This window comes from Hippichthys cyanospilos, chromosome 2 (genome assembly GCF_059441005.1).
Source record: "Hippichthys cyanospilos isolate Australia breed blue-spotted pipefish chromosome 2, RoL_Hcya_1.0, whole genome shotgun sequence".
In the NCBI taxonomy this organism is placed as follows: Eukaryota; Metazoa; Chordata; class Actinopteri; order Syngnathiformes; family Syngnathidae; genus Hippichthys; species Hippichthys cyanospilos.
The window spans coordinates 33,584,063-33,605,230 of record NC_142370.1 but is presented as its reverse complement, the minus strand read 5'-3'; the positions used below and the strand labels follow the sequence as shown (position 1 = coordinate 33,605,230).

Below are 21,168 nucleotides of genomic sequence, written 5' to 3'. Positions count from 1 at the left end.
AGATATTCAATTTAGACCTTTTTTTTAAAAATATTTTTAATAATATGTGTGTAAAACTCAGCCATTGATTCTATATATCTATCATCTATTTCATAGTTGTTCCATAAACTGACTCCTTGAATACACATTTGCTTGACCGCTGGGAAAAACCAGCAGATAGTTCGCACTGGACTATAAGCCGCAGGGCTCAAATCATGATGAAAACGTCGCGCCTTATAGTCCGAAAAATACGGTGCGCCTTTTGGGATTGAATGAGCCGTTCAAAGACCGGCTCTGTTATGAAGAAAACACTACAGGTAATAACTCTTTAAATAGTTGAAATTCCCAGCGCGCACAGCAGCATGCTAATTTCCCGCTCACTTGAAAGCCTCCCCGAAACAGATTCTATTTAACGGCATGTGGCGTTTACACTTGAACGCCCGCCGCGGTGACCTTCCCGCCGTCCTCGGCCGCCAAACCGTCCTATTGTATTTCCGCCGGCTCAGCAGAGAACCTATTGATTCTTTTTTGAGAAAATCCAGACGGGCGACAATGGCAATTAAGCAAAAATATGGAAACACAGCACTTAACAAGGTGAGATACTTGCAGCACTGCAAACTTCCTCATTGATTTCATCACCTACCTAATTGATTTTGCCCTATAATTTATAGTATGCTTAATGATAGCCTGTGAAACTATTAAACAGCATCTTTTTTTTTTTTAAATCAGAGTACCAAATTAACTGAATGAATAAAGCGAAAGTGCCTTGTTAGGCTTTTTTTTTTTACACATGCATTAAAACTTTGGGAAGACCCTCCATAACTTTTTTTTTCCCCTCTCTTTGCTGAAAAACAGTAAATATTGTATGATTGGTCATAAATGTTCATGTTTATGCTTGGATATGAGTATCCCTGCAGAAATGCATGTGTCCATGAATTATTGATTGCAATATGTGGCAATGTTATGGTGCGGTGACACAAAAAATTCTCAGTGAATAATTTTTTTTTTAATCATCATTTAAAGAGAAAGATGGAGTGTAGAGCATCATTTCTCACCTCAAAAGAGAGATTTTTTTTTTTTCCCGAGCAGGCAAGCCCATGCTTCAAGGCCGCTTGGAAGCTAATAGGGAGGACATCTTTAAAAATTAAAAAAAAGCATGATCGTATTTTAGTGTCAACTGCAAATTACAAAAACAATTAACTAAAAAAAATATAATTAAAAAAAATTGGAAAGTAACAAAGTAGAAAGAATTTGTTCATCTAAATTATAAGCCCAATTCTTTCTTTATTCCTATTTTCTGAAGGCTTTTGTTGATATTTTTAGATGAAAAAAAGATAGCTTTGTTGTTTTGCATTTCAAAAAAAATTGCCAGCGATTTCAGCCCCTGTAAAGTGACCCTCCAATTCAAGATTTTACATAAAACAAAATTCTTTTAAAATATTTATTGAGTTAATTAAAGGTTTCAAAAAATATAAATTCATAAAGGAATTTATGTTTAGTAGGTTACTCTATTTCCTTATTTTTAAAAGCCAGATTCTCCACCGTACTAGAATGGTTGGGCCCAACTTGTTTCGTGCCACCTCTCGTTACCTGTCAATTGAATCATTCATAGAGGACACCTCGTCGAATATCTTTCCGGACAAATATTTATTTATTATGATTTCTAATTAAGAACAAGTTTGACACTTTATGTTGATTATTTTTTGTGGACAAATATTTGTTCATAATTAAGTTTATTTATTTCTGTGAACTGATTTCTACCGTAATCCCAAAAGATGATGCCTTATGTTTAATATTTTTCTTTGGACAAATATTTCTCATTTTTTTTTCTTTTTGAGAACAGGCCTGCCACTTTATGTGGATTATTTTTTGTGGGCAACTATTTATGAATAATTGAGTTATTTCTTTTTGATAAGGGATCTCTTCCATGATCCAAAAGACCACAGTTTATGTCGATTATTTTTTTATGGACTAATACGAATGAAATTTAAAGGGTTTTAAATTGTAATAAATCAAACACTGATGGCATGTTTTAAGCCTTTTTTTATGCCTTGCACTGGTTATGGGGTACATAGCTGAAAAATTTCACTGGGGGTAATTCACACCGGTTTATAACACAAATAGCTCAATCGGTCGCACGCGTTCATATTCTAACCTTTTGGCGCCGGCGCCTTTCGGCTCAACAGCTTCTGGTGAATTCCCAAGTAAAACATCTGTCAAGGTGGCCCCCAAATCGATCGCTCCATCACACCTCCTTAATCGCATAATCCGGGCGTCCGTAAACGCTGATTGGCGGCCGAGCCTTACCTAATGGGCCGCTCTCCATCCGTATGCCGGCCGCATGTCTGCAGCAGGTGTGCGGAGCATACAGACGCGCGCGGATGGGCCGATCCGGCTTGGAAGCCAAATCCTCGGAGAGACGAGGCTCATGAATGACTCAAAGCATGCTGATGGTGCACTGAGCCCGCCCCCCTTGGGGTATCATTAGATACTGTATCAGGGGGACTGTGCCGCACCTTGCGTGGTCTGGAAAAGTCTTTCCACATCCCAAATATTGCTCTCCTCGGTAACCCTCCTGTCGTCCTCATTTTCCGTCCGCCCCGTGTCCCCGGGGTCAAAATGAGCCGTCTTCAAGAAATCCCAAAATAAGTAGCTTCCCGTTCATCACATAATGAGCGAATAGCTTTTTTTTTTTTTTTTCCTTTTTAATATTTGGCTAAAGAAAGGTCTAAAAATGGGATGGTACTTAATCAAATAAGTACTAAAGTAATTGATAACCTTAGTACCTAAAGTAATAAATTACTTTAGCATGTAAACATACGGAATTGATGACCTTAGTTATTTATTACCTAAAGTACTTACTTTAGTAGTTACACTTGAAAATCAGTAGGGGCAAAAACAAAAAAAACAATTATGGGTCAAAAAAGAACCGACCCAATATTTGGCTCATGTTTTTTTAGGTTGTCTTAAAAAAAAGCTTTATTTTGAGAGGCATTTTGTGCAATCCGGAACATTGGATCCAACCCAAAATTGTTATTTTTAACCAGGTGTTTTTAGAGTGTATTTACTCAAGTACTTGCTTACCAAATCCTTGAATTTTTTACTTTTTTACTTTCTACTTTTTTTTTTACCCCTAGGCAGTTTAATGTACTGTTTTTTTTTTTCAGTTTTAGACCAACCTTTAAAAGCTGTAAAGAAAAAAAAGTAGATATCAGTTGTTTAAAGGAAATATATATAATATAATATATAATTATATATATTTTTTTTATATATATAATATTTTTTTTTGCTTTTGTTAATGCACATAAATGGTACGCAGGTACGATGCGCGACAGAAATCACTGATACATAACGTCGCATGTTTCCCTTTGCGCATCTGCTTGCCAATCTAACATTCACCCACGACAACAACCGAGCCTGAGCTGAACATTTTGTTTCCTGGAAAGTGGCTCTAAGATGTGCCATGACTTGAAGCACATTTAAAAGTAGTGCAAGATTTGCCGCTCATGTCCTCAGATAGCAGACAAAACAGGTGTGTCTGATTGAGGGTTGACATTTTTTTTACTGGCTGTCTGGGCTGCGCATCGTTTTCGTGAAGGAAATTCTTTCGTTGTCACTTTACAGTTGACGAAGAACTCGCCTCTGATTTCCTTGGACGAATTAAACTAGGTCCTGAACGAACTTTTGAAACTTTTCAAGGACTCAGGTTGTCTGTGCACAGACAGACGGTGCGCTGCTAATGTGGGAGCAGAGAAAGACTGTTTTGGCGTACTTTTTTTTTCTAAGATCTCTCCCTAGTTCCGCCTAGTTCCGCAGGGATTGCTAACTACAAAAATACTATGTTTGAGTTTGGATTTTTTGTTCCTATCCACAGGTATGTTCTCAGATCATAAAAGGGTGGCGATTTAATCCCAGCTGTCCATGTGGCCCCAGATAGAGAAACTAATTGGCTGCCGCCTCATATCCATGATATCGACGTTTCCTCGGCTGCAGAGGGGACAGGTGCTCTCTGAAACGGGTGAGTTGGATGTTATAAATTCGATCGATTTCCTTGTTAATTACTCACCAGCAACCGGCGAGATCCCGTTCTATGGCCTTCGTTTGCGACCCGGTTTTATGAAATAGAAATGCAAGCCTCAGAAAGAAATAGGCTGACAACTTGGCTGGCCAGTAAATAGAATCAATTTGATGAATTGGTCATTTCAAAAATACGATATTTAATAATGAGCTCAGTCGTGAAATTGAGACTTTGCAAGTGGCAGAAGGCTGAAAAACAATTAAAAAAAAACAATCGGTGGGTATTACTTACTTTATTGTGGCATTTGAAGAGAAGTTATTATTTAGTCATTCATCCAAAATCCAACACTTGAAAATATTATATAATTAAAAAAAAAAAAAAAAAAAAAAATATATATATATATATATATATATATATATATATATATATATATATATATATATATATATCGGTGAGTTGAATCAATTTCGAAAAAGTGTTGGTACTCAGCCCTAAGTATATTCTTTTATTGTTGGACCACACTAATTATTAATTATTCGTTCTATTATCAGTTTTGTCAGTTTGTTATTTCCGTGACGATACAGTGGCTTTTTTTTAGAGGCAAGTGTGAAGTTCCCGTAGATGTCAGATCATTTTCATCCCCCGGTGATTCATTAAGTAGCTCGGTGTGCAAGCCGAGCCGAGCGGACGCGAAATGACCTTTTAAATAACATAATGTCTAATAATTGTCCAGATTTTGTGCACTTAAAGATCCAGCGGCGGTGTAAAAACTGCATACAAAATTTAATTGGTTTAAGATACACTCAGCCACACGTCTTTTGTGGGGGTGGGGTCAGTGTAGGTTATTGCAAAATAACATTAGCCTGACAGTTAATGCTAATGAGAACGCTATAAAACAAAATGGGTAAATCTTTCTACGTTTTTAGAAATGTATGACTTTTTGTGGAGATGTGAGTTACAGCTACAGCAGATGCTTGTGAGGGAGGCTCCATTTTGTAAGGAATTATTTATAAAAGCTTGCGTTGCGCTCGTACTGTCAAATTGACCTTGGGAGGCATAAGGCATGAAACATTTAGATTTCATGCCAACAGCATTTCATTTTCGTCAAATTCCAGAGGAAAAGCAACTGCTTTGCGTGGAGAAAAACGCACGTGCAGAAAAATTCTCCCAAATTGTGTTTTTATTGGAGAAAGTCAACAAAAATGAATTTCCGAACAAGCTAGCGCTCCTGTTGACGTTTCCTGTGTGAGGATTTAAAATACAAATACTGGAACTTAAAAAAAAAAAAAAAAAATCTATCGGTTAAAGACAGCTTAGAACTCTGTCATCTTCTTGTGCGTGTCGGCCTTGTTTTGTTGTCTCTGGATGGACAGCTCCTGGGCCTTTTGCTGAGCCAGCAAGTGACGAGCCGCTGACAGCTTCTGTTCCAGCTGCTTCACTCTTGATGCGTCCCTTTTTTTTTTTTAATGACACAGACAACAAACAAATTAGGAGGTAGGGAGAGACGCGCTGTTTTTTCGGGCTGCACTCTCCCCAATGAGTTTGGCCGCAGACTTCAAGTCTCACCTTGAATCTCCGCATCTCATTTTCACGTTTACCGCAGCCCTGAATTCCAATGAATCATCGCTTCAAAATAGCAAGTGCGATGCGTTAAATGAAAGCGCCGGTGGACCCAAACGTTATCGTTACAGTGATATGTTCCACTCGTCTAAACAGGGCAATCTGATTCATTTGTGCATTTGCGAGGGATGAATAAAGCGGAAAAATCCCCCAGTTTTGAACCAACTCTGGGGGCGGCCATTTTGGCACTGGTTGTCGCCTGAAAATGACATCACGGTTGCGCAAGGTTCAGGCGACAACACCTGTTGTTTTTGGTAGGGTAACCGCTAGGATAATCGACTTGTTTTAGTGATAGGAAAATGAAGCCTCATGAAGCACTTGTTTGTTTGTTTTTTTTACTCCTCTATATGGTGATATTGGTTTAAACCAGTGCTTCTCAAAAAGTGGGGCAGCCCCCCCCTGGGGGGGGCAATGGATGATCCCAGGAAAAAGGCTTTGTTTTTGTCATGCGGAATGTAATTTCAATAAAGTAATAATTTTCCTCATTTTCTTTTAGTTTCAGGCACTTTGGTGCACTTTTTTTTTCCGTTTTAGACTAAGCTGTAAGGTGTGTAAAGGCAATAAAGATAATTAACAGTTGTTGAAAGTTGATTTATATTGCGTTTTTTCTGTTAATATTAAAAAGGATACATGTGTAGGTATACTGAAACAATTTTCATCAATAATAATCTTATTTGTAGTCAGTGCATCAAATGGGGGGGACGCAAAAAGTTTTCTCTTTTCTAGAGGTGGCCTGGCAGAATATAGTTGAGAAACACTGCTTTAAACCAAGAGTACCATTTCATCGAGAGGAGCAAAAAGAGAGAAAAAAAAAATCACAAATAAAGGCTAGTGCAATGGAAATGCAATACATTTCCACAGCATTTTTAAATACCATCTAGGGGAAATTAAAAAAATCAGTAGTGCTTCATGAGCCTTCATTTTCCTATCAATCATATCAATACTTACTCGATATAAGGAGTCGGGGAACCAAGCCCTGTGATGGACAAATGAAGCTTCGTGAAGCACTTGTGGTATTTTTTTTTTTACGCTAGATGGTGCTATTGGTTTAAAATTGAGGCTCGTGCAATGGAAAGACGTTACAATCTACTAGTACGATCTAGAGGAATTATAAAAAAAAAATCACAAGTGCCTCGTGAGGCTTCGTTTTCCTATCACAAGTTTAAGTTAAAACACTTAAGGAGTGGAGGAACCACGTGTGATATGTTTTACTCCTGTAGATGGTGCTATTGGTTTAAAATTGAGGCTCGTGCAATGGAAAGACGTTAAATTGTCATTGCATCTTTACCTGAGGACTACCATCTAGAGGAGATAAATTAAAAAAGGCAAAAAAACAACAAAAAAGACAAGTGCTTCGTGAAGCCTCATTTTCCCATTACGAGTTGAAGTTATGGCGACCTCAAACGAACCTCAGATGCGTTCAACTGAACTGCCATTGCCCCTCGATGGGATAAAGGTTCGAAAATGACTAGCTACTGACCTGCCCGTTTGCCTGCTGAGCGTCTGAGTGAGGTTCTGGATCTCCCGCTCCGTTTGCGACACCTTCTCGGCGACCTGGAACAATTTCACGTTCAGGCTCCTCTTGGTGCCCTTGCCCCCCTTGTAGGCCTCCACCCCGGTGGGCGCGGAGGAGGCGGCGGCCGTCAGCGCCCCCTCCTCGGCGGCGCGGCGCTCCTCGGCGCCGAGCTTGCGGTTGAGAAAGTCAAAGACGGTCGGGCGCTCTCCGGCGGCCGCCTTGGGCTTCCGCCGGCGCTTGGGACGGCCGGCTTTCACGCCGTCGTTCGGCTTGCCCCGAGCTCTTCTCAGGGTTAACTCGGCGCACTGGTCCAGCGATTTGCCTTTGGGCAACAGCACCGCCATGACGGGCTCCACTCGGCCCTCCTGCGTTTTTCCTAAGCCTGAGAAAACGCAAGGTGCAGACTTCTGTAATCACGTCTCCCCGGATTCACCCAAACATAAATCGCGTTTCCATTTGGAGTGAGCTAGATGATAAAGCGGGCTACGGTTTTAGGCGTGGCTCCTTGATTGATATGTTGCAACCCCGGTCGACGCGGTAATGCATAACAATGGCACCGGGAACAGAGAAATCACAGAGAGCCGGCTCTCGTCGCAAAACCTCCGACCCTGTCATGTTCTCTTTTCACTTTCAAATTGATCGCTCGCCCCGATGGAAGCGTCAAGGTGGAAACATCCTGCGCAAACGGCGGCATGTAATTCACGTTTCCCATTCGAATGGCGTACTTGCTAATGTTACCTAACAATTTGGATCTGTATCCATACATCAGTTTTCTCAGTCACTCATCCTCACAGGGATCCCAAACCTACTTATAATCAGGCAGTAGGCAGGGCACAACTGCAATTGGTTCCCAGCCAATCGCAGGGACCACACATAAACGTTCATCCAAACTCCCAAACACACCTAAGGGCAATTTGGAGTGGAAAAAATACTCATGTTTTGGAGAATGCCGGAGGAAACCAGAATACTCGGGAAAAAAAAAACATGGGCATGGGGAGAACATGCAAACTTTACACAGGAAGGATCAGTATCCATCCATCCATCCATTTACTTCGTCACTCATCCTCACACGGGTCTCTGAAACCCAGCAATCTTCAGGCAGTAGGCGGGGCACAATCTAAACGGGTTGCCAGCCAATCGCAGGGCACAAAGAGACAAACAACCATTCAAACGCCTAAACACATCTAAGGGCAATTTTGAGTGGCCAAAATACTTCTCATGTTTTGGAGAATGTGGGTGGAAACCAGACTACCCGGAGAAAACCCACATGGGTACGGGGAGGACATGCAAACTCCACACAGAACCGGAATTGAACCATGAACTCTGCTTGTGAGGTAGGCGTCATCACTCTACTTTATTTCCTGTCAAAGACAATGACGCCGGTGATGTTAGGAGATGCAATTTCTTTCTGATTAGCCAGACGGTGGTGAGACTACTGCCCCCTAGTGGCTTGGCATGCTTGTAAAACTGTATTATGCAGATTTATGTAGCAGTGATATTTTTCAATAACTGAAGCTATATATTTTTTTTTTTCACACGAAAGGAGGGAGCATATGCGGTTTTAAATAGCCGTGGTTATGGGAAGACAAAGCCACGGTTGATTTTCACCTACCTTTGCCGTATTCGTAGCCCATCTTAAGCATGAGCTTGGATCCGATGCCTCGGGTGTGAACCTCCCAACCTCCAAAAACGGAAGTATCGTTTGCCGACGATTCACCAGTAGACTCCATAACTGTTAGAAAAGACACAAAATATGACATTGAGGTTTCATTGTTGGTTTTAGTTGTTTGAGTTTTTTTTTCCCCTTCAATTTCAACCTCCGTATTAAGCCGATCGACTGAAGTCAAAACAGACCTTTTTTTTTTCCACATTTCTTTGTTTGAATAACCTTTATTCAAATGCAAAATAAGTAATATTACATTCGAAGGCTTAAAACTATTATATATCCCTCTAAATCAATATATTATGCATCCATTTTAGAGTGTTTGCACAGTGTCATAAAAATACACTTTTGCCAAGTGCCGCCTTATTGCCTCTTTTTTTTCAACGGACTTAGACTCATTATGAAAAGGAAAAGACGGCTTGACTTTGTCTCCTTTAACCGTTGACGTGTGTTTGAACAAGCCGGCATGGACGTCGGCAGGTGGGCGGGAGGAGCAGCGAAGGGCAACCTTCCACTGATCTCACAACAATCGTCACTTGGGTAAAGAACATCCCAAGTAAGATGATCAGCAAGTCATTTCCGAAGACCTCCAATTTCCAAAAAATTGGACGGGTCCAAATATGACTCCCCGTGGAACAGCAGCGTGGACGTTTGAACGAATAAAGAGGAGGAAGATAAGAACCTCAGCGAGTTAAATTTGGCATGTCGGATAGCGATGATGTCTTTTACGACTTTGACAAAAATAATATTCAGCTGTGTCAAAAAATAAAGCATTGAAACTTCAAATTATCAGTTTATAGCAACATTAGTTTCAGCATTTCGCAGTTTTCCCATAACCGCATGTTATTGACATACAATGATCAAATGTGTCTAAAAATACCATAATTTCATCATTTTAATAACACACACCTTGTGTTAAAATTGGACAGCCGTGATCTATGTAACCACTAAAGTCGGGTAGACTTATAATCGCGTTTTTGTCAATTTCACCCAAATTCAAGTAAAAAAACGGTTGTACTCTGTGAAATACGGTAAATATTCCTTTTTTCTATTTCAATTATACTTGCAAAACAGTTGTAAAAATCTAAATGGAAAACTACCTTTAGCGTAAGCCGCATCATCGTCAGCGTCGCCCGTGTCCGAGTCGGAGGAGAGCGGGTCTTCTTCTCTCAGCGGTGGGATGATGCAATCGGCCTCAACGACGGCATCTTTTAGCAGCAGGGAGTCAAACTTCACCGTGTAGAAACCGTTGTCCACATCTAAATGGAAGGTGGAAAAAAAATCCGTTCAAATCAATTCTCTATTTTGTAAGCACAACATTACATTTCTTCCAAAGCCGTCACGATTGAATATTTTTAAATCGATTGTTCCGTCGGGTACTCAACTTGAACAAGCAATATTTTCCATTTACGACAATATTTTGTATTTACATCCTATTTACATTTTCGAATTTTGAGGGGCATTTTGAATAGGTTTATCTCAGGAACCCGAGGCAGCGTTTTTTGGTCAACAATAAAAGGACGTTATTATTGTTAATATTATCATTATAGTTCATGCATAGTACATCGATTATTTATTCCGTATGAGTTTGAAATGTCCGGCAACATACGAATACACCGTACGTATCATCCTTATGTCGCATTATTTGCTTTGTAAATTTTGAAGTTGGCTTGTAGCGTGTTGATGGTATGTTATGTTTTGCTGCTGTGGCGCTTGACATGCAACATAGTAAATCGATATTGTTTACCTGTATTTGTCTGTAATGTGAATCTATTTGTGTGTATTTGGTACATGCAGCATCCACTTCAAGCTGTGGGCCTGGAAGGGGACTCCTCCCACCCCTGGTCCCTTCTGAAGGTTTGTGATTTTCCCCAAATTGGGGTTTTTGAGTTTTTCCTTGCCTTTCTGGGAGCTTTGACAGGGGATGTTGTTGCATACCTTACACATGCAGCATCCACTTCAAGCTGTGGGCCTGGAAGGGGGCTCCTCCCACCTGTGGTCCCTTCTGAAGGTTTCTGATTTTCCCCAAAATGGGGTTTTGGAGTTTTTCCTTGCCCTTCTGGGAGCTTTGACAGGGGATGCTGTTGCGTACCTTACACATGCAGCATCCACTTCAAGCTGTGGGCCTGGAAGGGGGCTCCTCCCACCCGTGGTCCCTTCTGAAGGTTTCTGATTTTCCCCAAATTGGGGTTTTGGAGTTTTTACTTCCCCTTCTGGGAGCTTTGGCAGGAGATGCTGTTGTGTACCTTACACCAAAAAAATGTCTCTGTATGACTTCTTTTTTTCGAAAGAAGTCTCCACATGACTTCTTTTCATCTGTGAAGCCCTTTGAGACTTCGGTGATTTAGGGCTATACAAATAAAATTTGATTGATTGATTGACAGCGACCTGAATCTTGCCGATTGTGCCGTACGGACAACCTAAAACGAACATGATTTTCCCGACGTCATACGGTTTGTGCATCTTTACGTTGAACTTGTTTTCACTCAAATGAGGCCAGCACCTGTGATTCTGGCTGGGTACCAGATGCCATCCTCGTGGCGAGTCAAGCAGGATGAGCCTTCCTCCAGGTTGCTGAGGTCGCAGTCCAGGAAGTCCCTGAGCTCCGACACGTGCACCACTTGACCGTGGGAAAACCTTTGCAAGAGGTGAGCAAACAAGGCAGAAATTCTATAAACGCAGTCAAAAATAAAGCGGGCAGAATGCTCAATTCACCGCCATGTATGCTTGTTCAGAAAAAAAAAAAAATGCAATTTTGATGGATGACAGTAAAGCTCGTGCAAGAAGCCATGTTTGGTAAGTTAAACTAAGGACAAAACACACAACACATATAGAAAAAACGCAAATAGAAAAGAATTTTGTAAAGATAAATCACTGTTAAATACAATTCAAAATAAACATGATTCTGGGGTAATAATTTAACATTTTGAGCTCATAGAAACCTAACTTCTATAAAATTATACCAACATTGTAATATTTTCTTATTTGGCCAATTGTTATTCTCATTTTTTCATAATAATATTAATAACCACAGTTGAAATTATAGTACAGCCACTCAAACTAGTTTTATGCCAAAATAGCTTTACTGCCACCTGCTGGGCCATATTTCGAACCATAAATGTCAAAAATCTGACTTCAATAATAATAATAATAATAATAATAAAAATAAATGAATGAATGAATATATATATATATATATATATATATATATATATATATATATATATATATACGGCACAAAAATTAGGAAACAAATGATAAAAAAAATAAATAAAATAAAACCAGGATCTGGACCTTTCAGTGCTTCCTCAGCACACTATAAATGTGGCTTTCAAATCCACGAAAACACAGTGACGACAATAAAAGAAAACATCACCTGCAGTTATCCCGGAAGCGACATTTGTCCTCAAGATAGAACGGACACGGTTTCATGGACTTCTGCGTGGGGTAAATGTACAAAACTCGAACTTGCGGCTCTTCTCCGTCCGGTTCCTCTGCCCCGACCACCATGGCATTGTGATACTCCAGGGTCCCCCACGACGTCCTGTAAGGCGCTCTTACTTTGGTCCCACTCAAAATGTCTACCTCCTCCTCCTCCTCTTCTTCACATTCATCTTCTGCAAAAACGTCAGTCTGCCGCTCCCCTTCCTCGGAATCGCAGCCCGTCCCGGAAAATTCCCCGAGCTCGGTGTAGAAAGCGGCAAACTCGGAATCCAAACGGCCTTCCGTAGCAGGCTTTTGCGCCTCGGCTTGCTCCCCGCTCGTGTCCTCCAGGGAAGCCAGAAGCAGACTCTTTTTGAAAGACAGCAGACTGGCCTTGGTGAGTTCTATCAGCTGACACAGGTCCTCTTTCAGCTTGAGCAGGTCGCACCGCTGGGAAGGGTCCAGGTCAGCAGCCAAGGTGGCATCCACTTGCTGCAGCTGGGCTTCGTAAGTAGAGATAGCAGCCTCCAGGGTTTCCTCATCCATGGTGTCGCTCCACGCCGGGATGAGCGGGAAGCGCAGGCATCCGGCCTTTGCCGAAACTCTGCAAGAAAAATCCACAATTTAACGGCTAAATCACTTTTGACAACCACAAAACCATAACGTTGCTGTTGTGGCTCTCCTCGTAAGTCTAGAAAATGGATGGGTAACGGTAGAAAAAAACAATACTTACATACTGTTACATATCTAAGATTGAATATTTTGAAATTGATCAAAGCCTGAATATTGGTCGGGACGGATTACGTCAATATTTTGAAGGTAAGTTCACGTATCCTTTTTTTTCGCTGTACTCGGGATGAAATCAAATGATTTGCGCAGGGAAATTGGTTTTCATTTAGAAAGATGTGAGTGCATCCAATCAAACTAGGGCTGCGCAATTATGGCCAAAATAATAATCACGATTATTTTGGGGCAATATTGAAATCACGATTATTCATGTTTGGTCAAACATGTCTATTTATTGCCCTTCTTTTAAACAAACAGTATATAAACAAGGTTGATACTAACAAATAATAATAAACTAATATAACTAAATAAAGTCAATAATAATTTCATTAATTGTGGCAGCCAATATTGTGATACCGATTAAAATTCAATTAATTGTGCAGCTCTAAATCAAACTGTAGCGATATGGCCCAAAAATAAAATCTTTTTTTTTCAGTCGGTCGGAATTAATACAATTTCAATCGAAGTAATAAATCCAACAAAAAATTACTGCGTATAAAGGTTTGATTTAATAAAAAAAAGTTTTTAAATTGTGTGCAATGTGTTCAGACAATAATGCAAACTGATTTAAAACTGTTTTATTATTTATAGCTTGAGTAAAAAAAACAGCTGTTCATGGCTTGAGTATAACTTAATAGCTATTGTGTGAAACCTCAATTTCATGATTTTCCTCATTTTCAAATCATCAAATTCTAAAATGGCAAATTAATCGAATTCATTCTTTGCCCTGACATAAATCAAACTTTCAAATGTGAAGGTGCTGCACATATCGAACTGTTGATTTTTGGAGACATATATCTTTGAAAGAAATGCCCCAATCATAGTAAACTATTGACAAATTTATTTATACTGTGAAATAATAACAAACTCATTTTATACTCTCACAACCTGAATCATAATCCAACTAATCTAATTGTTTTATTTAAAGTAAGGCATCCTTTAATAATCGAAATATCTTTTTTTATGAGAAGCACACCTTTAATGCATACGAAATATGACAATTATGTCCACAATACAACAGTTATTTAACGAATGCAAGAAGCAGGGGTGTAGCAAGATTATTTTTTTATTTTTGTGCGTGCATCCTTTTTCATGAGACAACGCACGATCACAGTGACATAAAAGAACGTAATTAAATCTGTAAATAAAATGTCGGTATTGCTGGGGTCTAAGAATAGTGCATGCGTTTAAAAATGACATGTCAACAAATTTCTCTCGGATTGGGGTGCCAGAGAAAAACAGGTGGTGTCAACTCGCCAATATGGTTGTAAACATTGCAACATCGTGCAAACTGTATTTACACGTTCGGTGCAACTCACATGCAGAGCAAACAACCCAAAACATTATGCCGGACTCGGAAGTCACCGAATTAAATTGAAAATACAGAATCGCGTCAATCAATTGCAACATCACTTTTTTGTGGACAGAACCTACAATATAAATAATATAAAATTAGATTTAAATGAATTCGATACAATGGGTGAGACGTGATAACCAAACCCAGCGGTGAGTTGATTTGGAGCTAATGTAGCTGAAGTATTAGCAGCTGACTTTGAGCTTGCTCTTTCGTGATCATATAACCGCTGGTATTACCTTAGTTTTCGGGCTATTCGTGTGAGACCGATGCCTCGCCAGGAAAGCAAATAACAAGCGAAAAAAACAGTTGAAATACTGTTCAGAAAAGACGAGGACAGTGAGGTAGATGACCGGCTAGATCAAGCGTAAATTTATGAAAAAAGCTTCCGCTTTTTATTTTCCAAACTAAAATAGTTAATGGTTAGATTACAGCTGTAAAGATAGGTTTCCTTTTATAAAAACAAATACATTACAAGAAAAGGTAACATAGTTCTCATTTTAGATTGTTTATTAGACATTTTCGTGTAATTTACATTTTTATATATCCGCCTTATGCATTTACTTTGTAAGCCTAACCAGAAGTAAATGGCAGAAACAGACGCTATGCGTCTGATATAAAAAGCGTCATTGGCGCACGAATACTACGTCATCAGTTATCCGCGATATGGCAGCTGGTCGCCAATGTGCTCGTATTTACTTTTCTTGTGAACCAGTTTATGCATTTTGCTGCTTTATATGGGTTTTCTGAATTAGCCAATTTGAAGGTATGTCTTTAGTCTTATTTAATACAGCAACAAAGCACGCTGCACAAGATTTACATTTGATGACTTCGATGGTAGAATAAATTTGTGATTTCTATGGGATTTTAATGACAATTTACGCAATGCAAATTGCGGGAAAGATAAGCAATGTGTGAAATGTTATTACTGTTTACACGTACATTTGTTAGTAATGCCCAATTTTAATAGTACTTGATTTTGCTATGAATGATCGTTTGAAGCTGTGCAACCATTTTTGTTCCTACCCCGCAGAGAACCGACCTTTGCTGCGATGCCTCCTACCGTGGCCCTTATAAGCGATCCAAAGATTGCTTTTGCCTACCTGCGTCCAGCTTGTGTCCTTTTGACCCGCGCGCCCACTTTCAACAACGTTCAGACATTGAGCTCTCAGCTAAAAGAAGTCAATGATGCCACCCTGCAGCAGCTCCAAGACTACGTCCTTTTCCCCCTTCGCTTTGTGCTCAAAGTGCCCGGACCCAAGAAGGACAAACTGGTGCAAGCTGTGGTGGAAGCTATGAGTCACGTCTTGATGAACACCTGCGTTCAGAACTGGCAGACCCTCCATGACCTCTTCACCGAGCTCTGTTTCTGCCTTTGTTCCCCTGACAATCCAGGAAAACTGGCAGATACATCCGAAGAATTGAAATCAACGGTGCTGGGATGCCTGGACGCCTTACTCCACGCTGCGTACGGAGATATTGTCTTCAAATTTTTTGAAGCCGTAATGCTACCTGAGCTGGGAGCTGCCATTTCGTTGCTACTGGCTTTAGCTGAGAATGAGAAATCCAGAGATGTTCAAACAGCAGCCTTGAAGTTCCTCCAGGTGTTGACTCTGCAGTGTGACTGCAACGAGGAACATGTCAGACCCTCCTCGGAAGAGCGGGAAGCTGTAGGCAACGCCATGGCTTCGTTCCTACCTGGAATTACAATGGCAGTGGCCAGAATCATTTCAGGAGATGTGAGACAAGGCCATGGAGTCACAGTTAGAGCTATCAAGGTATTGGCCTTTTTAGTTTGATCATTTTCTATTGATTTGCAAGTTATTGGTATCTTATATTCCAGTTAGAAAATACACAAACAAAGAATGGTGGAGGCTTTTCCGAGGACTGGTTTGAAAAGATAGTCAATGTTAACGTTACAGTCAGATGTAATTACATTTTTTTATTGATCGCATTAATGTGGTTTTTAATCTCTAACTTTATGCTTTCTATGTGCTGATTAGATTTGATTTTTTTTTTTGCACCAATTGCTTTTGAGTTGAGATTTGGAAAAAAAGCTCAAAGTGGACACTAGCTTGGCATAACCCGATAGGCTGCTGTGGCTCAGAAACATAAGAAAGATTGGAAAATGGAAGAGTTTTCAAACTGATGACTGGTTAAATTTATCTTTAAGAAATGCATCAATAACAACTTTGGCAAAGGTCGAGCGCTATGCATTCTTTGTAAGTAGGGGTTTGCTTCCCAAAGTTGCAGTTTATGTTTAGCTTACCTCATCAATGCAAAGCACCCAGCTAATGCTAGCAACAATCACACTCATAAAGCAAGCCGGCACTTTGGACTAGTCTCAAATAAAGCAAAAGCTAAATTGTTTTAACAGCAGGTTTGTTAAAGAAAGTAAATGAGGTTTTTGTTGTTGTAAATCAATCTTTTCGTCAAACAACTCGTAAGTTTAGCCTACCACATCAGTGCAAAGCATCCAGGTAACATTAGCAACAAAGATACGACTGTTGCAAGCCGTCAATTGAGGTTAGTCTTAAGTCATGCAAAATGTAAATGTTACAACTGCATGTTAAAGTCTGTCAAAGAAAATAAACACATGAAGCTACTGTATTTTCCGCACTATAAGGTGCACCTAAAGGCCTTAATTTTTTTTTAAAAAGCTGATGGTGCGCCTTATAATCAGGTGCACCTTATATATGGATCAATATTGAGATTGGATTGATAGATGTGGAATGAAGTAATAAAGTAAGCTTTACCTCTTTCTTTTGTGTGTTTACATTTGAACAAGGTTGCTCATAGTGACATTGACTTATTATGCTATTGAGAGTTGAGAGTTATTTTTTTATTACTTTGAGTATTACTATATTGTGATTGAAAAAGTTTTCAAATATGTCATTGAGGGTGCGCCTTATAATCCAGTGCGCCTTCTATATGGAAAACGTTTTCAAATGTCATTAATTGAGGGTGCGCCTTATATATGGAAAAGTTTGAAAATATGTCATGAATTGAGGGTGCGCCTTATAATCCAGTGCGCCTTATATATATGGAAAACGTTTTAAAATCTGTCATTAACTGAGGGTGCGCCTTATAATCCGGTGCGCCTTATAGTGCGGAAAATATGGTAAATGAAACAAAACAAACTTAGTGGGAGTTTCCCTGAAAGTTTTCAGTCAGATTAAAAAGAGGCCCTGTTAATAAACCTTTAGATGTTTCTTTCTCTTTATAATTGGAGGTTTGGTCGAGGACTGTCAGCGTGGTGATGGAAGATGCTCAGCTTCAGTCAAGTGAGCCGTCCAAACCTCCCGCGGCGGACCTGGGGAGGATCGGCCAGCTGATGGTCCGTCGCACACCGGACTGGGTGAAAAACACGTCGGGAAAGTTGTGCGCGCTGCTGAAGAAGATCATCTCAAGCACGGTGGCACATCGGCACTGGAGAGTCCGACTGGAAGTGGTGGAGCTGGCTGAGCACCTGCTGGACACGTGTGGTCGGTCTCTGGGCGAGTGTGTCGGGCTGCTCCTGGAGGCGCTGGTGGGAGCCATTAATGATGAGGAGCCCAGAGTCAGAGAGAGGTTCGTTTTTTTTGTTTGAGAGGAGTTCTCCGCTAAAGAATATTAGCTTATCCCTGTCACTTTTCCTCCTTTTTAGATGTGAACTTGCACTCCGGACATCTTCGCGAAAAAATCAAACGTCCGTCAATGGCGAAGATATCAAAAGTCAAAACGGCTCCGGAGCATTCGCTCACATCCTGTCGGAGAATCTCCACTCTTTGGCCACATCGCTGCCCAGACTGATGCGGACCTCTGATGACCAGAAGAAGTTGTTTGTCCTTAATGTCTTTCTGGGTTATTTAAAGCTGCTGGGACCACTGGTGTCTGTGGTTCTGAACTCCGCTGTGCATCTCCAGAGGATTTCCAAAGCTCTGATGCAGGTAACCAACAGATATGTTGTACTGTATGAAAGGAAATAACAGGAGTGGACATGTCTCCAAATTCAGGGCACTTCGGAGTATATTTTTCCAGTGATATGACATTCATTCAAAAAAAGCGAGTTATTTGAACAGCCTTAAGTCATTCAATGCCAGGGACGTATTGTCGCGTTTTATTAAGAGTCCAGACATTAAATCCGAGATACTTAAGTGTTAAATGAATAATTATCTACATTAAGGACATTAATTTCCAAATACTTAAGTATTATATCGATATTTAAGTATCTGAATGTCAGGACTCTTAAAAAAAAAAGTGAAAATACGTCCCTGGCATTGAATGAGTTAATGTACTACCGGTAACATGAATTCAACTTATATTTTAGGGAGAAAAAATATTTTAATGTCCCATCACTGAAACATATTAAGTATGACATGATTTCAATGTGAAATTGAAGTTTTAAAACATGCCAAAAAGGAAAATCCTGAAAGGGCCACTCTTTTAAACATTTTTTTTTTCCATGAACGGCTCCCTTTAAAAAGCCAAAAATGCCATCACTAATAGTTTTTCATACTTTGATCCACGTAACACAACCTTCAACAATATGAGCATATTTTAGGCCTAAGTATTCATCATATAAAGATTATATTTCATATTGTAAGCCGCAGTCACAGTGCAACAATGAACTTAGGAAAAAACAAAAAAAATTAAATAACGATTGAATTGAAACGTGTACATAAAAAAATGTGCCTACACTAATGTGTTCTTAACGTTAAAATGCAAATATATCGACTAATTGTGAAGAGATATTAATCTATCCTTGGGCAGTGATTCTTTCTTCTACCACTAGAGGGAGACTGTGTACTGCTGGTTGATTTGATTTAAAATCCTAGGTCAACCTGCATTCAAATATTCTCATTTATCCAGGTCATCATATTCTCAGGGTACTAAAAAATATTAAGCTGACAATGTGAAAATGTAATGTTACATTTACAGGAGAACGTGAACTTTGTTTACAGACGCACAGATTTCTGCTGGACAAATAAATTGCCCCTTTCACAGGTGCTGGAGTTGGATGTCACAGACGTTCGTATCGTAGAGGAACGTGGTCACGGCGCCGCAATGGAAACGCGATCGGGTTCGCAGCACTCAGCTCACATACGAAGGAAGCATTTTCTCTTCTTTGCCGACGACAAGATCTTTGCCGCGCTCGCGGAAATCTGTCGGACATTAGGTACGAGACCTTCATCTCTTTTGAGATCCAAAACCATGAAATAATTCTTCCACGCTGTACTTGTAGGTTGCTATGGCAACGTTTTCCTGCTGACGGACCACTTCTTGGATCTGTACCGCCAGTCCTCGGCGTACAGGAAGCAGGCCGCCATGGTCCTCAATGAAATCATCAGAGGCGCCGCCGGCATCTCTGTCGTCGCAGAGGCTAAGATCTTGGAGGGTGAAGCTGGAGGAGCTCCTCACTCCCAGGAAGACCTAAAAGCTGCCGCGATGCTGGTTTTGGAGGAATACGTCAGCCCCGACAACTGGCACTTGATCACAGTCAATGAGCAGACTGACAGAGATGGACAGGACCGACAGGTGAGGACGAAGACCTATGGGAGGAAACGATGAGGAAGTTGACCGTGCCGCTGGGTCTTATTTCAAAATAAAAGCTTAACGGGGCCATTTGTATTACGTGCAGTTTATTTTGAAGCAATGGCTGGTCTTCTCATAATGTTTGGCTGCTTTTCTATAATGGAGAAGATTGGCAGGCAGCACATAAGTTTCATTGCACTTCTGGACCAGCACTTTTAGTTACTACTCATTAAATGCATCTATTTTAATCTATTTATCAATACCGCGTAAAAAAATATTGCCGCTGCACTCGAAAAATGTTTTTTTTAATTTTGTCAAGTCTTTATTTAGTTGTTACTTTCACTCCTGTTCAAAAATTCTCGCTTTAAAGAAAGGTTGTCCTTTTTTATTTTATTATTTTTATTATTTTTATTATTATTTTATTTATTACTTCATATATATATATATATATATATATATATATATATATATATATATATATATATATGTATGTATGTGTGTGTGTTCAAAAATTCTCGCTTTAAAGGTTGTCCTACCCTTTTTTATTTTATTTTATTATTTATTTATTTATTATTATTTTGATGATTATTTTATTTATTTTATTTCATATATATATATATATATATATATATATATATATATGAAATAAAATAAATAAAATAATCATCAAAATAATAATTAATAAATAAATATATATATAATTTTTTTTTTTTTCTTATATATATTTCCGTCCTCCAAGATCAGGATCGTTATCAATTTTCTGCGGACCTCATCATTCGAATCAGGTGTGCTAGAGCAGAGAAACTTCAAAAACACGGACCGTAGCAGCCCTTGAGGATACTTTGCTTTAAAATAAGAAATGTTCTTGACTTCAGCATCAAATACAACTGCCATTCACTGCCAGCCCAGCAACAACATCAAGACATAATAACGTTGATTATTTGACCTGTTTCTTCAGCTGCTGAATCCACACGTCCTCCTCTCTATAAGCGACGCTCATGCCGACCCTCTCCAAGTCATCCCTTCGTCCGGTCTCTCCTGGCCCACCTGGACAGTCCACCAGCTCAATAGTAACATCTGGCAGCTGTGCATCCAGCTGGAGGGCGTGGCCTGTTTGGCTCAGGCCCTCGGACACGACTTCCGTCCCCTGCTCATGACATCGCTGTACCCCGTGCTTGAGAAAGCGGGCGAGGAAACGCTTCTGATCAGCCAAGCGGCGCTGGACTCCATGTGGGACATCGGCAAGGCTTGCGGCTACTTGTCCCTGAAGGAACTGATTAATGAGAACTCGGACT

The 21,168-nt window shown here is 39.9% G+C and overlaps 2 protein-coding genes across 2 annotated transcripts in view; one reads left to right on the top strand and one right to left on the bottom strand.

Annotated features, from left to right (window-relative positions):
• Nucleotides 1–5,159: 5,159 nt before the first annotated feature.
• On the bottom strand, nt 5,160–14,741 carry zgpat (zinc finger, CCCH-type with G patch domain). Its single transcript, XM_088435814.1, has 7 exons — nt 14,599–14,741; nt 12,173–12,823; nt 11,300–11,433; nt 9,897–10,055; nt 8,746–8,865; nt 7,098–7,515; nt 5,160–5,449 (listed from the first exon to the last, which is right to left on the bottom strand). Exons 2-7 carry the CDS (start codon nt 12,763–12,765, stop codon nt 5,311–5,313), a joined length of 1,563 nt encoding a protein of 520 aa, XP_088291940.1. The 5' UTR covers nt 12,766–12,823; nt 14,599–14,741; the 3' UTR covers nt 5,160–5,310.
• A 267-nt stretch (nt 14,742–15,008) lies between these two features.
• Nucleotides 15,009–21,168, top strand: part of tti1 (TELO2 interacting protein 1) — a 17,713-nt gene continuing 11,553 nt past the window's right edge. The window contains exons 1-7 of the mRNA XM_088408915.1: nt 15,009–15,125; nt 15,393–16,137; nt 17,592–17,929; nt 18,006–18,288; nt 19,346–19,517; nt 19,584–19,876; nt 20,832–21,168. The exon at nt 20,832–21,168 is cut by the window's right edge and continues 53 nt beyond it. Of these exons, the coding sequence (XP_088265041.1) occupies nt 15,412–16,137; nt 17,592–17,929; nt 18,006–18,288; nt 19,346–19,517; nt 19,584–19,876; nt 20,832–21,168 (2,149 nt within the window). The 5' untranslated portion in view covers nt 15,009–15,125; nt 15,393–15,411. The remainder of the gene's footprint in view (nt 15,126–15,392; nt 16,138–17,591; nt 17,930–18,005; nt 18,289–19,345; nt 19,518–19,583; nt 19,877–20,831) is intronic.

Excerpts from the sequence above, each read along its gene's own strand:
- zgpat (XM_088435814.1), bottom strand. The coding sequence starts at position 12,765 with ATGGATGAGGAAACCCTGGAGGCTGCTATCTCTACTTACGAAGCCCAG. Across the intron at positions 10,056-11,299 it reads GTACCCAGCCAGAATCACAG|ATGTGGACAACGGTTTCTAC; the intron begins GTGCTGGCCTCA and ends CCTTCCATTTAG. Across the intron at positions 8,866-9,896 it reads TGATGCGGCTTACGCTAAAG|TTATGGAGTCTACTGGTGAA; the intron begins GTAGTTTTCCAT and ends CTTTTCTAACAG.